The sequence below is a fragment of the Helicoverpa zea genome, chromosome 6, assembly GCF_022581195.2.
Source record: "Helicoverpa zea isolate HzStark_Cry1AcR chromosome 6, ilHelZeax1.1, whole genome shotgun sequence".
NCBI classification, from domain to species: domain Eukaryota; kingdom Metazoa; phylum Arthropoda; class Insecta; order Lepidoptera; family Noctuidae; genus Helicoverpa; species Helicoverpa zea.
Window position 1 is genome coordinate 11,804,691 of NC_061457.1, and position 14,125 is coordinate 11,818,815.

A 14,125-nucleotide genomic window follows, 5' to 3' on the forward strand; every position below is an offset into this window, starting at 1 on the left:
TGTGGTCTAATGACCTTCTATGACCATGTATGATTGTCATATATTTGGCACAACTACTAGCAACGATGAATATTAAATCAGTATTTGGAACAGATTTAGTAATAGGAGTTCGATATAAATTCTTTTTTTTTGGGATCTCATCTCATTCTGAAGCTTTTGCACTGGCTGAAGTTCGTCATTGAGGTGTTTCCTTTGTGGTCAAAGGACCAGCCCTAATAGGTACCTGTATACAGGGAATTTTAATTAATCTAATTTGCATGTTTGGCCGCGACACGCCCGGCGCGCAATAAAATTTACATTTGGTTTCTAACAGCGCATGCTGCGGCGCTTGCGCACCTCTGCAATTTTGGGGGACAAAGAAACTATTGCAGAAAAAACATTTGAAAAATCGTACACGCTTCAAATGCCAATATTTGTTGCCTTTGAACTCAAAAGAGCTGGTGTCGTATCGTAGATTATTTTCAAATTGAAACATCGATTTCGATCCAAAGATAGATCATGGTTCTGTACATGACTAAAAACTCTGCAAAATGAATGCCATCCGCTAATTTCACTGATACTAATGAAATAATTAAACTCCAAAATGACTTATTCGAGCGAGCAATAAATAAACAAACTAACATGAATTAATCCTAACAATTTTGTTGTATAACCCAGCGTGTAAGTTCGTGTCTCTATTTGCACGCCCCCGCGGACCGGCGCTGGCGCACGACGTTCCAATAACATTAATAACTGAGTAGATATTATCCCACTTAAAGCAAGGCTAGGAAATCAGCGAATACCCTTAGGAGCAAAGAACTTGGTGTATGTGAGCGATCGTGCAAAAATAAAGGAAACCTTTTTTGCTCTAGGCTAACAATCTACTAACGATTCATCAATACCAGATAGTTAGACAGTGTAAGGACTGAATATTTTTAAAAGGACGCAATTTAAATGCGTCCAGGCTAACAACATCTGCCGTATTCAAAAGCAAGGAGTGCATCGTCCACCTGCCTGCAATGATTCTCTTAAGATATACAAACATATTCAGTCCAATTACAGAATTTTGATATTGCGTTGACTGAACCCCTTCGGACATTAGGCGCAAATCTTCGATGATTTGGCCTGAAGACTTTGTTATCTAAGAAACTATAATGAAACGAAACTAAATGTTGTCAACACTTGTCTGTGTGCTAATAGACTTATTCAGGATAACTTATATGGAAAGGGAATCCTCCAAAGCTTATTTTCTTAGCCTCAAACGATAATAATCTACTTATAAGTCCACCTCACTTATATTCTTACTAAATCGCACATTTCGCAATACTAAAAGCGCTTAAAGAATATTTTCTCATTCATTAAATTCGATTTTAACGATCGCCATTCACACAATTATGTTATTCTTTGCACAATATGTAAGTTTTGTCTTATATGGGCTCGGTTAGGACATCGTCAACATAAAATATTCATAGCCATACGTTTAACAGCTTTGAATCTGTTTAAGATTGGACGCAACTTATATAAATTATTGTTTATTTAAGTTGCATATTTTTTCTGCTAGTTTCTTACTTCATTTATTTGTATTTGCTTTTTTCATTGTCGATTTATAGTTTGCCTGATCGATTTCCTAAACCTATCTGCCAATACATCTGAATCGGAAATCTATGTTACAGTCAGCAGTATAATTGTAATCACATGCCCATGCAAAGATAGACGATTGATTAGACCTATTATTGTCTGGCAACTGTCACATACGAGATAAAAATTGAAATTTCTCTCGACTTCTGTCGACATATCAGCATCAGCATTGCGAGAGCGATATCGTAGTGGCTCGATAAGCACGAGATACCTCATTGTTACCGCGCCCCATCAATCTAGCGTTGCGTAAACCACGACTTGAGGCGATCGCCGTGAGGCAACTGTTGCTCCCAAACCGTCGGCACTATCAGCCGCACCCGCCCGATACAACCTCATCACTTAGCAAAAAGATAATAACACTGCAATCCAATTTATTATGCCCCTGATTGGGGCTATTTCCTAAGTGTTCCGATATTATTGCAGACTTCTTAGAAAGGCTGATTAGAACTCGTTCTGACTATTACAACATCTTTTTAGATGTAAATTGAGATTTGCGATCTAAATTTCATTTTGGAATCATAAAGACGGAGATAAGTTTAGAGATTTAACGAAGTCAACAATTACATTAAAATACCATTTCGTACACAAATCCTCGTTACAGTTAACAATGAAAAATTCGATCTCTAAAACTAATTAACTCCCCAACGAGGGGTGTAATTCATTTCGATTGACGCACAATACTATTGTACTCAACTTTAATTTGAAATGAGATTGCATCTGGCCGGCGAGCACCCTCGCGCCGCGCCAGTCACGCTGACTCGTGTGTTGACCCCCGCTACTGGTGCCCATTTGCATGTACCAGCACAGGGGACCACTAAAGCTTTCTATAAATTTAATCGAGGCGCAGCGACAACAGTTGTAAAATTTTACGACTTCCGATGATCGCGGAGTGCAGCGGCCATTTGCTCGCCTTTCCACACGCGAGCGTCCGACCAGTCCCAATGTCACATGCATAATCATCTGCCTCACTAGACCTGGCGCCGTTTGTGTCTCGCACTCGTTATACTAATTAATTAGTGGCAAGGTCGTCGCGTTTTGTCATTCACCATATTTATGCGACAGCAATCCTCCTTGGGACACAGTTAGACGTCCGCGGCCACTAATCATAACCAAATCGGGCAGGCGACCGTCCACTCCGCCGTTTCGTCCATCCACGTTTGACCGTAACCGCTTCTAGATCGAACCTTTTTAGTACAGCAGCTAGACGCCGGCGCTGCGAGGGCACCTGTCCGCCGAGCCTTATTTATAGAGGCTTGCATACCAGTGCGCGAATCTAAACTTTTATGACATTCGCGGCAGCTGAGTCATGATTCAATCGGCTCATGAGTCGCGCTCCGATGTACGATTTAACGCATTATCTATAAGATGCGATTAAGAAATACGATGAAGATGATGGATGGCGCTGGAGGCGTCCTGTTACGCCGAGCGATCGATGGAGCGTGTCGATAGCCATCGGCGCGGAGGTATCGCTGACGGCGCATCGCTCGTCGGCGCGGGCGTCGGTTGTGCAACGCTTATGAATAATTACCGGCCGGTGTGGCGGCGGACGCGCACTCGATTCACTGCCAAGGACGCCTTTTCGCTTTTAGTCGGTCATCGATCGCTGCGTTGCGCAACTCGACGGGGTTTCGCCGTCGCGCCTGTTGCGCCACGCACCGTGAGAAGTGCACGCGACTAATGACGCGTTGCTCAAGCGGCGCAACCCGCCCACAAATCGCTTTATTATGCAGAAAGTGAGTCGGAACAAATGGACGCGGCGCTGCACCCGGCCTGCATTTATTACGGGACCCCGGCGGAAAGTGAACGCCGAGTATGATGAACGGATTCATATCATCGTGATTGTGATTTATAACGTCACACCACCACTCTCGGCGACGTTTTATATGAAAAAATGACCATTTTATCGGTGCAGTACCCGCGGCTCGCATATTCATAAAGTTGACGGGCCCTCATAAATATTTGTTGCAGACCAGCTTTATCACTGTGATAGGGACCGATAAATAACTAAATTACAAAGGTCCAATGCACGGATTGCGCTGTAACTGATTATCATATTTTTAATAGGACGTTGTTCGATCTATCCAACAGTCGATGTTGCATCAAACTTATAATCTTGTGATCTAAAATATTATCGCCCTGAATCGTGGTTCGATTCATCATGGCTATCAGCTAGGCGGGGCAGTAAACGCCACTGGTAATGCAGTAGTACATTTTGATTGCGCTGTTGCTGCATCGAACTTCCATTTCACTACCATTTGGTTTATTATTTTATGATTGTATAAAGTTTTCTGTTGTAATTAATATTTTTACTGTGGTAGTCATTGAAAATGAAATTCTAATACAAATTGCAGTTGATAGGTACCTATTTCGTTTTTCATTTAGATACTCCAACGTTTCATTTTATTGCCAGCATCCCCGTGGCAACAGTTTCACATGAAATCGTGTTTCCTTTCACACTGTTATCGTGTCTCAAATTAGAGTTTACAAAAAAACAAGCTTTGCGTCCGTCCGGGCGGGTTGCGTTTTTGCCACTCCTGCGCAGCTGTCGTCGGTTGTCGGGCAGGTGCGTGCGTTTTCGCCGAATTTCGTCGGCGAAAGCCCGGGCAGACGTAATCGCCGAAGTAAATGCCGACTTTAAATGGGCAAAAAGATTTGATGCTATTTCGGGTATCCTGTGAATAAGTGCTGTGTCATGCATGATTTATGACGAAGTCTGGACTTGACGAGTGACGTCAAATGGCCGTTTTCTCATGAATTCAAGTTACTTTGTTGCTTCCAGTAAATGGCTCTATAATATTGTGCTTAATATCAAGTGGTACTAAAAGTATAGGCCGTATAGGCCTTGTTAGCCATCAGCAAAAGTGCTTAAATCAAACAACTTGACACGGATGCAACTTAAATAATCTTTTATAGATGTTAAAAAGCCATTGATGATGATGATGACTTAATGAATGATGAATCTACGAAGTTCACTTTCGTCTCACGACGTGACAGTAGATCTGCCTACATAGACGGCACTGCGCAACAGTTGTGGTTGTGCGGAATGCGCACGCGCAGGTCAACGCGCGAATTGACACACTGACACGGTGTCAATGTGTTTTCTTATGTTTTACGCGATAGATAAACTATTGGGACTTGCGTAGGCCACGCACTGTGGGTTTTATTGCTGGAAGTGCGAAAAATCTGTTATTCTACAATTTTTTAATGGCATTAGGCATTAGCAGTATTTGCCCACATACATGTATGCATCATAGTTTTCTTTCATTTGTACATCTTCACGCAATAAAATGTCTAACGTGTCCAATGCACTTGGAAATATGTAGATAGTTTTGAAAAATGAAACCATATACAATACGTATACTTACATATTTAATTTACTCAGTATTGTTTTCGTTATCATATAAGATGCATAAAATAACACATGACTGAATGTTCACTTCACAGCCGCTGCGTTCCTAATCCTATTAACAAAACACTGGATGTCAACGACCCCAAACGTAAACAAACCATCCCTCATTTAATAGGATAATTTCCTCCCTAAATCTGGACAAGGGCAGTAGAATTAATTCCAATTTTGCGCTGTACAAGTGATTTTATGTTAAGCAAAGATAAGTCTCATCCCCCTTTCACGGCCTATTTAGTTTATTTGGGTTACGGAGGCGGGGCCGATCGATGCGGATCGTCGCGCCCTTAGAATGGTGTCGGAGACTGTGAACTTTCGTTAGTGGGTCGAATTTGTAACTTTGTTTACTTTTAAAGGGATGGTGAGAGGATTTTTTGTATGGACGTTGATTCAAAAATGTAATCTACCAAAGGCTTATTGGTTAATTTTGATTACTTTCCAACTTATAAGCACGTTAAATTAGCTCATGAAATGGAAAAGCTTCACCGTCACAGGTCTTGATTTCGTATGCATTAGTTCAACATAATGTAAAAATATCATATCGTAAAACTTTTATCATAAACCCGTAAAACAAACCACTCATTCCTTCACAAAAACCACCCCACACTTCATTCATTCACAAACGTAACGCGGCAACAGGAAATCAATACGGAAAACACGGCTCCAATTTTACCCAATAGGGTCTAAAAATAGCGTCGTCTCGCCACACCCCCAGCCGTGACCCGGACGGGGTTACCCGGCCACAGGGTGGCGCCCTCTATCCGGCCCGGCTGGCCTCCAATACCCTCGTTTGCCCTCCGTTGCCCTCACTACGTCCTCCACGTGGCGACATTGGCCTCAATACCCAATTGTATTACGCTTTACGGGTTTTGCGTAACCACTGGTTCTGCGTACCTTATCTGTTTCATGTTACAATGAGTTTGCGTCTACTAATATTTAAGTTAATTAATAGAATTTATTCATTTACCCACGATATAACATTGAACTAGTTACGTGGGATTTTTTTGTGTTTTGATGTCATACTTTATTTTTGACTTATGCCGTAAAATTAATTCGGAAATTAGGATTTTGATATTGCATCACGTTAAAATCAAAGAGCACTCATCTCATGAGTCAGATACGCAGAAATTGAACGATCTTTTGATTCACCAGTGTGTGCCCATTCAAGCAGGATCTGATGCTAGTGTTGCCACATTCAATATTAATATTGCTTTGATATAAGTGGCTTATTCATGTTTGTTTCGACTGCTGTATAAACTGGTAGAATTGATATCAAGTCAGAGAGAACTCGCACTAAGAATGAGAGTAATTCAGACACCCACGAGAATTACCTATATTATTTATCTGTGCTTCAAGATTTCTTCACGCATTTACAAATTCGATATTGCTTACCTAAATATATGAGTAATTGTGCACAAATTAGCGTATCCCACACAACATCGGCATATCGTGAAATTTTCACACGGTCGGCCTCAGTGTTCGGCATTACATCTTGACTCATACGTCAATGAGATGCTGGAGTTCGTCTTTCCTTGGTTATCATTGAGCAGATTACGAATTGTAGACACTTGTCTACAAAAGTTCAGATAGTCGCAGATTAGGAGAACATAGATAACATGGATACAAAGAGGAAGCCAAGAAAATAAATTATGTATGTAATAGCAGCGTTTTACCTGAAATAAAACGCATATTAAATACTTACCTTATTTGAAGCTTACTAGTTTGAGATAGGCACCTACGTGTTTTCCGCTTTTATCTCTGTCCTTTTCTACCCCATATCTTGCATCTCTCTCGCACACCGACCAGTTTCACTCCCCACCAGGCAGGAGGCGACGAGTGTTCTCGGCGGCCACAGTTCGTCATTGAGTCGAAAACACCAGGCAGAAATTAAAATGTAAGCTTCAAATAAGGTAAGTATTTAATATGCGTTTTATTTCAGGTAAAACGCTGCTATTAAATTCTTGACCGTTATTTGAAGCTTACTAGTTTGAGACGTGTTTGTTATCGCCTGGTGGAAGTGGACGCCAATGTGAGCAAAAGCACAATGAAATTGTGTATGTAAATAGGTACTTAGGTACACGAGTAATCACATGTAAGTATGTGTATTGCGTCCTGGAATACTAATGTAATCAAAGTTAACTGGTACTGGTACTCAGCTACATCCTGTTAGACTGGAAGCCGACCCCAACATAGTTGGGAAAGGGGCTCGAAGGATGAGTAATAAAAATTAAAAGAGAGATGCAAGAACAAAAGCAAAAATTGATTTCATTTTCTAATAGTAATTAACAAAAACATTGCGATACTTCTTAATAACAATAGTAACAAAAATATAGACATTAATCAGCTGGATTAATTAAATAATCGAGATAACTTGCTACTTCTATTTAGTGGGTATCTTTCCCTTCTGTAAAAATGGGCAAATGTATTGCCTGATCGCCAATTACCCTTTGCTAATATATCGTCCAAAGGTATATTGTCAACACAGATTTTGACGCTACCGCCGAGTGGAAGCTTCCTGGGGTTGTAGTTATTCCTGCCTCTTTTAACAATGTCTTAATCCACCCGCATCATCGTTCGGGTGCCTGCCTTTGGTTGGCCTCTAACGGATATAAATAAATTTAAGGAATTAGCCGATGTCCGTCTATCTTCTAACAAGGCTTTAGTCTTTCTGACCCAATACACTGGACTTAGATTTATATTTTCCTGATTATCCATCAAACAACAACCCGACTGCCTATGACTAGAACTGTCGGTCTTAGAGCCAAAGACTGGCCATAAGATTAAATTATCTTTGTTGTTTTTGAAATGTTCTGGGTCTATTGCAAGCAAGGAAAGATCATGGACTCGCCTTTCCGAAACAAGCTAGCAAAAGAAAGAGCAGCAGTGTGCCTGGAAGTTGCAAATGGATTATTCTCGTCTACGTTTACTGCACTTAAGTAGGTTACCAATTGGTCAATATTCCAGATGGACGGCTTCCCGGGGAACAGGTTTGCTCAGCGCTATTGATTTTAAAATGTGTCCGACTAGAACGTGTGAACCTAGCTCTAGAGTGGTTTCTGCATTGCATAGTGTAGCTATAACTGACTTGTGTAATAAAATAGTATTGTATGCTAGTTTATTTACTATGTGTAAGTCCGCTAAAAGTTGGGTAAGTATAGGTCCAAATAGGGATTCAAGGATTCATAGGATCCAATTTCATACTTTTCGCCCCAATTTAACCATCGACTCCAAGCTGATTGATAAGTGTTGCGTGTGGATTGAAGAAGACTTCAGTCGGAGAGACTCCTTGTCCCTCCCCCCCCCCATTTCCTTGACCTTGGCAGGGGGTATCCCCGTTGCTGTGTCTATCGGTTTCTGCTCGAGGTTCATCAGTGTGTAGGGTACTGCTAATGATCGGGACTTCAAATCTGCTCGCCAAAATACCTGGTGCCACCGAAGGAACTACTATGAGATTAACTCCCGTTCCTGAATTGAGATGACTGAGGACCTACGGTATAAGGTAAGGTGGCGGTAATACCCATGCTAGCGGGTAAGTCAAAACTTGAGAAAAATGCATCGTGGAACCCCGCTTTCGGGTCCTTCAGATCTAGGGGCACGTAGTACACAACTATGTGTCCCTGGGCTCGCTTCGAGGCAAATAGGTCCACTGCTGATACAAGATGCCACTCCGGTGGAGGTTTGTGTCGGGAGAGATGGTCTGCCTGACTGTTGAATAGGGCTGGTATATGATTCACGACGTGATAGATTTGATACAGCTCAAGATAACTGAATACTCTGTACGTCAAGTTCGGTAGGCTCCTTGATCGGGTGCCACCTTGATTTCTTAGATATGACACCACAGTCCCATTTCTGCATTGAAAAATGGCTGTTGATCTCTTTAGCAACTTGCCGTGATTTTTCAGTTAATACTGCAAGCATCTCTTTCAGATCGCAGTGAAAGCCTTTTTCTCTCTCGTTCCATGAACCCATTACGGGAGTTCCGTTCAGTTGTGCCCCCATCCTACATCGGAGGCTTCCGTGGTTATAAGGTGACAGGGAAGTGGCGAATGAATATCCAAGGTTTGGTGGCAGCTGACCAGCCACCACTTTAGATCTGCTGGTAGGTTCAACATTGCTATACTCCATTCACCGAGCCGTGAGCCCACAATGTAACCAAAGAATGACACTTTTTCAAAATGGTGGGTATAACCCGACCGATGACAAAAACGTCACATTTTTATGTAAAATGTTCTTAGTATCTGTGGTCTTCAATTAAGTAGGGTTCTATGTATGACAGTCAAGACTTCTAGGTTCATTTTACATGTAAACGATTTACTACATATTTCATTAAAATTAAGAAAATAATTTACGGCATTTATTATACATATTTGATTTCAATTAAGTTTGAAAAGATTGCATAAGTTCCACAGACATCGTTCTAAAATATAATTTCTAATGTTGTCAGTATATTACTTTCGTAGTTATTTTTATAAAATATGATCATTACTTCAATCGTGACTTATAAGAACCTTTTTTATGGTTTGTTCACCGTTTGGCTCACGGTTCCATGAATAGGGTAGGTATAGATTGCTGTTCAACACTGCATTGAGGAAAGTGAGGAGAGCCCGGTAATGCAGTCTGCCGTATGGAACAACGAAAACTTGCGAAGTTTAAAAGTCCTATCAAGCTATGCAGGTCTTCTAAGTTTGTCGTGCTGTTTGTCACGTAGTGCGTTTTGTCATTATCTTGTTGATAATGCTTGCGATTTATTCACTTGCCATCCAAAACATGGTGCAAATGATCCCAAAGTAGGCAAATATATCTTGGTGAGCCACCAGAAAATCGAGATACACAATTATAAGTAACCCTTGAGTTTTCAAAGTTTGAGCCACCCAAATTGGTCACTGTGGCGAAGGTCTTGGGTGCCGTGCTTAAGCCAAATGGTAGGCACGTAATCTGAAGCAGTCTTCTTCTGTATACTAGTCGAAGAACATATCTGTGACCTTCGGCTACCGGAAGGTAGAAGTAAGCCTGGGCGAGATCCACTTGCACAGCCATTCGTCTTTCTGAAGAAACTCTAGCACCCGAAAAACATTTATTAAACTGAAGGGTTCCGTAATTATGAACTTGTTGAGAACCTTGACATTGAGTATTGGACGGTTCTTTCCGTCGCCTTTTGGGCACAAGAAACATATTGGAAAGAAAGCTGGCAGAATTTGCAGCTATCAATAGAACTTTTTGTTTTATCATTTGGGATATGACGACATCCATCTCTTTGGACTCTCTGGTCAAATCTGGCATTATCTATCAAAGGTGGCTTTTGGCCAATGGTATGCGATACCCAGTTATTATTTTTAACAAGAAAAGCGGAGCTCCCATTTCTTTCCATTGGTCTTGATATAATGTTAGGCAACCCGCCTGGAAAGTCATAACTTACGTGCCTTGTTGGACGCATCAAAGTCCGCCTGCGGTCCTGGACGCTTTCTGTTTCCTCTGTTGGACATGGTTCCTATTGTAATTTACTCGTGATATCCCAAGGGAGCTTTTAGAGTTTTGCGTCACACGCCATTCAGCGTGAGTGATTACCATTTCCCTTCGAGGGAAGGTTATAATGGCGACTCTTCGAAAGTCGATCCAAAAAGCCACCCTGCGAGGGTAGATTGCAATGATGGTACGACCCGCAACATGCATGATTGGTACCCTGCGAGGGTCCGTGATAATGAGCCGACCCCTGCGGGGGATGGCTAGTATACTTACTGGTCCCTGCTTTGTAATGATGCTGCTACTCGCAACATGCAAGATTGGTACCCTGCGCGGGTCCGTGATAATGAACCGACCCCTGCGGGGGGTGGCTAGTATACTTACTGGTCCCTGCTTTGTAATGATGCTGCGACTCGCAAAATGCAAGATTGGTACCCTGCGCGGGTCCGTGATAATGAACCAGGATAAGGGGTGGCTAGTATACTTACTGGCAGTCCTAGGCGGAGCGTACCAAGTCTTTCAAGGCCGAAAACCATCACACGCCGTGATAATGAGCCGACCCCTACGGGGGGTGGCTAACAGACTTACTGGCAGTCCGAGGGGAGCGTACCAAGTCTTTCAAGGCCGAAAACCATCACACGCCGTGATAATGAGCCGACCCCCATGGGGGGTGGCTAACAGACTTACTGGCAGTCCGAGGGGAGCGTACCAAGTCTTTCAAGGCCGAAAAGCTTTCTTGACACCACCAGCCCTCTTCAAGTGCGGTAGTGACCAGTCCGAACTAAGGAGATGCTGGTTGGACCGCACCTCACACCATTCTTTTTTGTCAAAAAGTTGAACGCCTTGCAGGATTGAACTAGGGCCACAGGTGCCTTAGGAACTTCGGGCTTGCTTTCTTTTCCATAGTCACGTGCACGGGCTGTGGTAGCTTTATTATTTACCGCATCCGTATTTGCTTTATAAGTCACTCATTCTGAAAACAAATTACTGAAAAAAAAGTACACGGAAGAAACTCGTGACAAAAAAGGGGTAGATGTACAAAATATTAACACTTGATTTCGCAAAATCGAATATCGAACGGTAAAACCGTTAACAAATTGTATAAAATATTATAAACTCACCTGTGTTCTGCGAGAGCACTGAGTTTATTTTTCAACGAAATACTACAGCGGTTGGTTAGACCAACCTTCTCGGGCGGAAAACAAGACGCCAATGACGAACTGTGGCCGCCGAGAACACTCGTCGCCTCCTGCCTGGTGGGGAGTGAAACTGGTCGGTGTGCGAGAGAGATGCAAGATATGGGGTAGAAAAGGACAGAGATAAAAGCGGAAAACACGTAGGTGCCTATCTCAAACTAGTAAGCTTCAAATAACGGTCAAGAATTTAATTGTGTAATTATGTAATAAAGTAAAGCACTTGGTATTTTAATACCAGTCCTCAAGCAGACCTAGATCATGATTATAATTTAAACATACAAATGTAGGCGTAAGTTTGCCATTACTATGTAAATGAACGATAGGACAAAGTAATCCTTCTGTTCTCGTTCCGCGATGTTGGCGGCGCCGGCGCTCGCGCCACGCAACTAATTGCAAACAGCGCGCGCGCAATCAAACCTCAGATTTATGCGATACTTAGAATTAGCCGCAAAACTAAACACCTCGCTTTTCCACTAGTTGGTGCTATAACTAAATTACTTAATACGTGTGTATAATGTAAATAAACCTTTGTTCGCCGCCGTAACTGCATCGTTTACTTCCCTAATGAGCCCTATTCTAGGAAATTTAGTGCTCGCTCCAGCAACTAGTTTTGGGAAATGGTTCGTTATGCGCGAAAGAGAAAGTCTAAATAACGACCTGCGCTAATTATGCTATGCTAATATAAGGTCTACAGTGTTCCTGATTCCAATCAGGAACTCATCGGTTATATTTATTTCGATACAGTTCCTTAAACTTTATACCAGTTTTCCGGCCATTCCAATTGAGTTCAGCTGTCTCATAAAAATAGTTGGGAACGGTTTCACATAAATCGTTGATGTACGGCGTCCCCATAGATCACGTGTAAGGATCCGCTCACGAAGGCAGCTCGCGCCGTTCCTCTCGGCTGGTAATTATTCCGACTAATGCCGCCTAATGGCTGCCCCTGATGTGTTTACGAGCAACACTTCGTCTTGCTCGGCGACACTCTAATGAAATCAACCGATTACAATGACGGTAGTATCACATTTGCCTTCAAACCTGATTTAAAGAGCTTCAGTCAATTTTGTAGGCTGCGGGAATTTCTATTGAGATAGCTTGCGCTCGCGTTCGATTTAAGATCCTGCGTTTAGCTATCGTAGTAGGAACTAATTTTAAATTTACAAATTACATAAAGTTTAAGCCCTTCCTAGTGGCCTGAATATTGATCTATTGAAGAGGCGAGGAAAAGGTTTAATCCAGTAATGGTATAACTTATGGTTAACCAATTTTCATGATCAGTGATTATAATTGTTTATTTTCTCTATTCCAGGGGCAAATTCGCATCAGTCCGCAAGATTCGCCACCTAGTGTCCGGAGAAGAATACGCGGCAAAGATCATTCGCAAGCGGAGACGCGCGGCAGACACAACGCGCGAGATCCTGCACGAAGTCGCCGTGCTCGACTTATGCGCAGAGTGCACACGTGTCGTCAGTCTGCATGAGGTGAGAAATAGAGAATAATGTTTTGGAAGAACGAATGTTGCCTTGAATGTTAGAGGTTTCAAACTGAGAAGAACGTCTTCGAATCCTTTTTGTAGGATTCCAAAACACATAATTTGGTTACGATCGTCCTTTTGAATCGTATTAGCTAACGTATTAGGAAACAGGGCAGGAAGAAGATGACTGCCGATCTTTGAAGAAAGTGCTCTGAAACTTATGGTCATTTTACTCATAGAAAAATATGTTTCAACTTTCCAGGTATACGAAACCCGTTCAGAAGTGGCGATTGTCCTAGAATTATGTGCTGGCGGCGAGCTGCAGCGTCTTCTCGACGAAGAAGACCGTCTTACCGAGGGTGCAGCGAGACGGGCCCTGCGCCACGTGTTGGAAGGGCTCGCGCACCTCCACGCGCGCCGGGTCGCTCACCTGGACCTCAAGCCACAGAACCTGCTCCTCACAGCTGGGGGTGAAGAACTCCTCATATGCGACTTCGGCATCAGTCGCGCTATACAGCCCGGAGCACATGTCCGGGAGATATTGGGCACAAGAGACTATGTTGGTGAGTTTTGAGGTTTTCCTGATTAATTTAATTGTAAATTCTCTTATATCATCCTATTTTTGGAATTATGAAAACACAAGAAGCCAGAGGTGAAGTGGTCTGCTAAAAGCAAGCTCCCTGTTGATGTAGAAAACGAAGTAGAACTTTTAGTTCGCTGTTTTAAAATATGGTCGTAAGCATGCATTCGAGAAAAAGTTCTGTCTTTTCACTAGAAAAGCGAAGTACCTTAAATTAGAAATCACTTAGTGACTTGTTCTATAAATTGTGGAAAGCGAAGATTTCATTTATTTGGCACACCTTTAGAAACCCTTCGTGATCGAAAAGCTTTCCGCTTTAAATGTGGGTCACATGGAATTAGTTTGATAGTCCGCTGGGAAAGTACCATAAAATCCGTCTTTTACGCCACACGTAG

General features: G+C 42.3%; 1 protein-coding gene across 2 annotated transcripts in view; it reads left to right on the plus strand.

Moving 5' to 3' along the window:
- The window catches only part of LOC124631484 (death-associated protein kinase related), a 158,520-nt gene that overhangs the window by 141,257 nt on the left and 3,138 nt on the right, over positions 1 to 14,125 (plus strand). For both annotated transcript variants that reach the window (XM_047165899.1, XM_047165900.1), the window contains exons 2-3: positions 12,986 to 13,157; positions 13,413 to 13,713. In XM_047165899.1, coding sequence (XP_047021855.1) covers positions 12,986 to 13,157; positions 13,413 to 13,713 — 473 coding nt within the window. The remainder of the gene's footprint in view (positions 1 to 12,985; positions 13,158 to 13,412; positions 13,714 to 14,125) is intronic.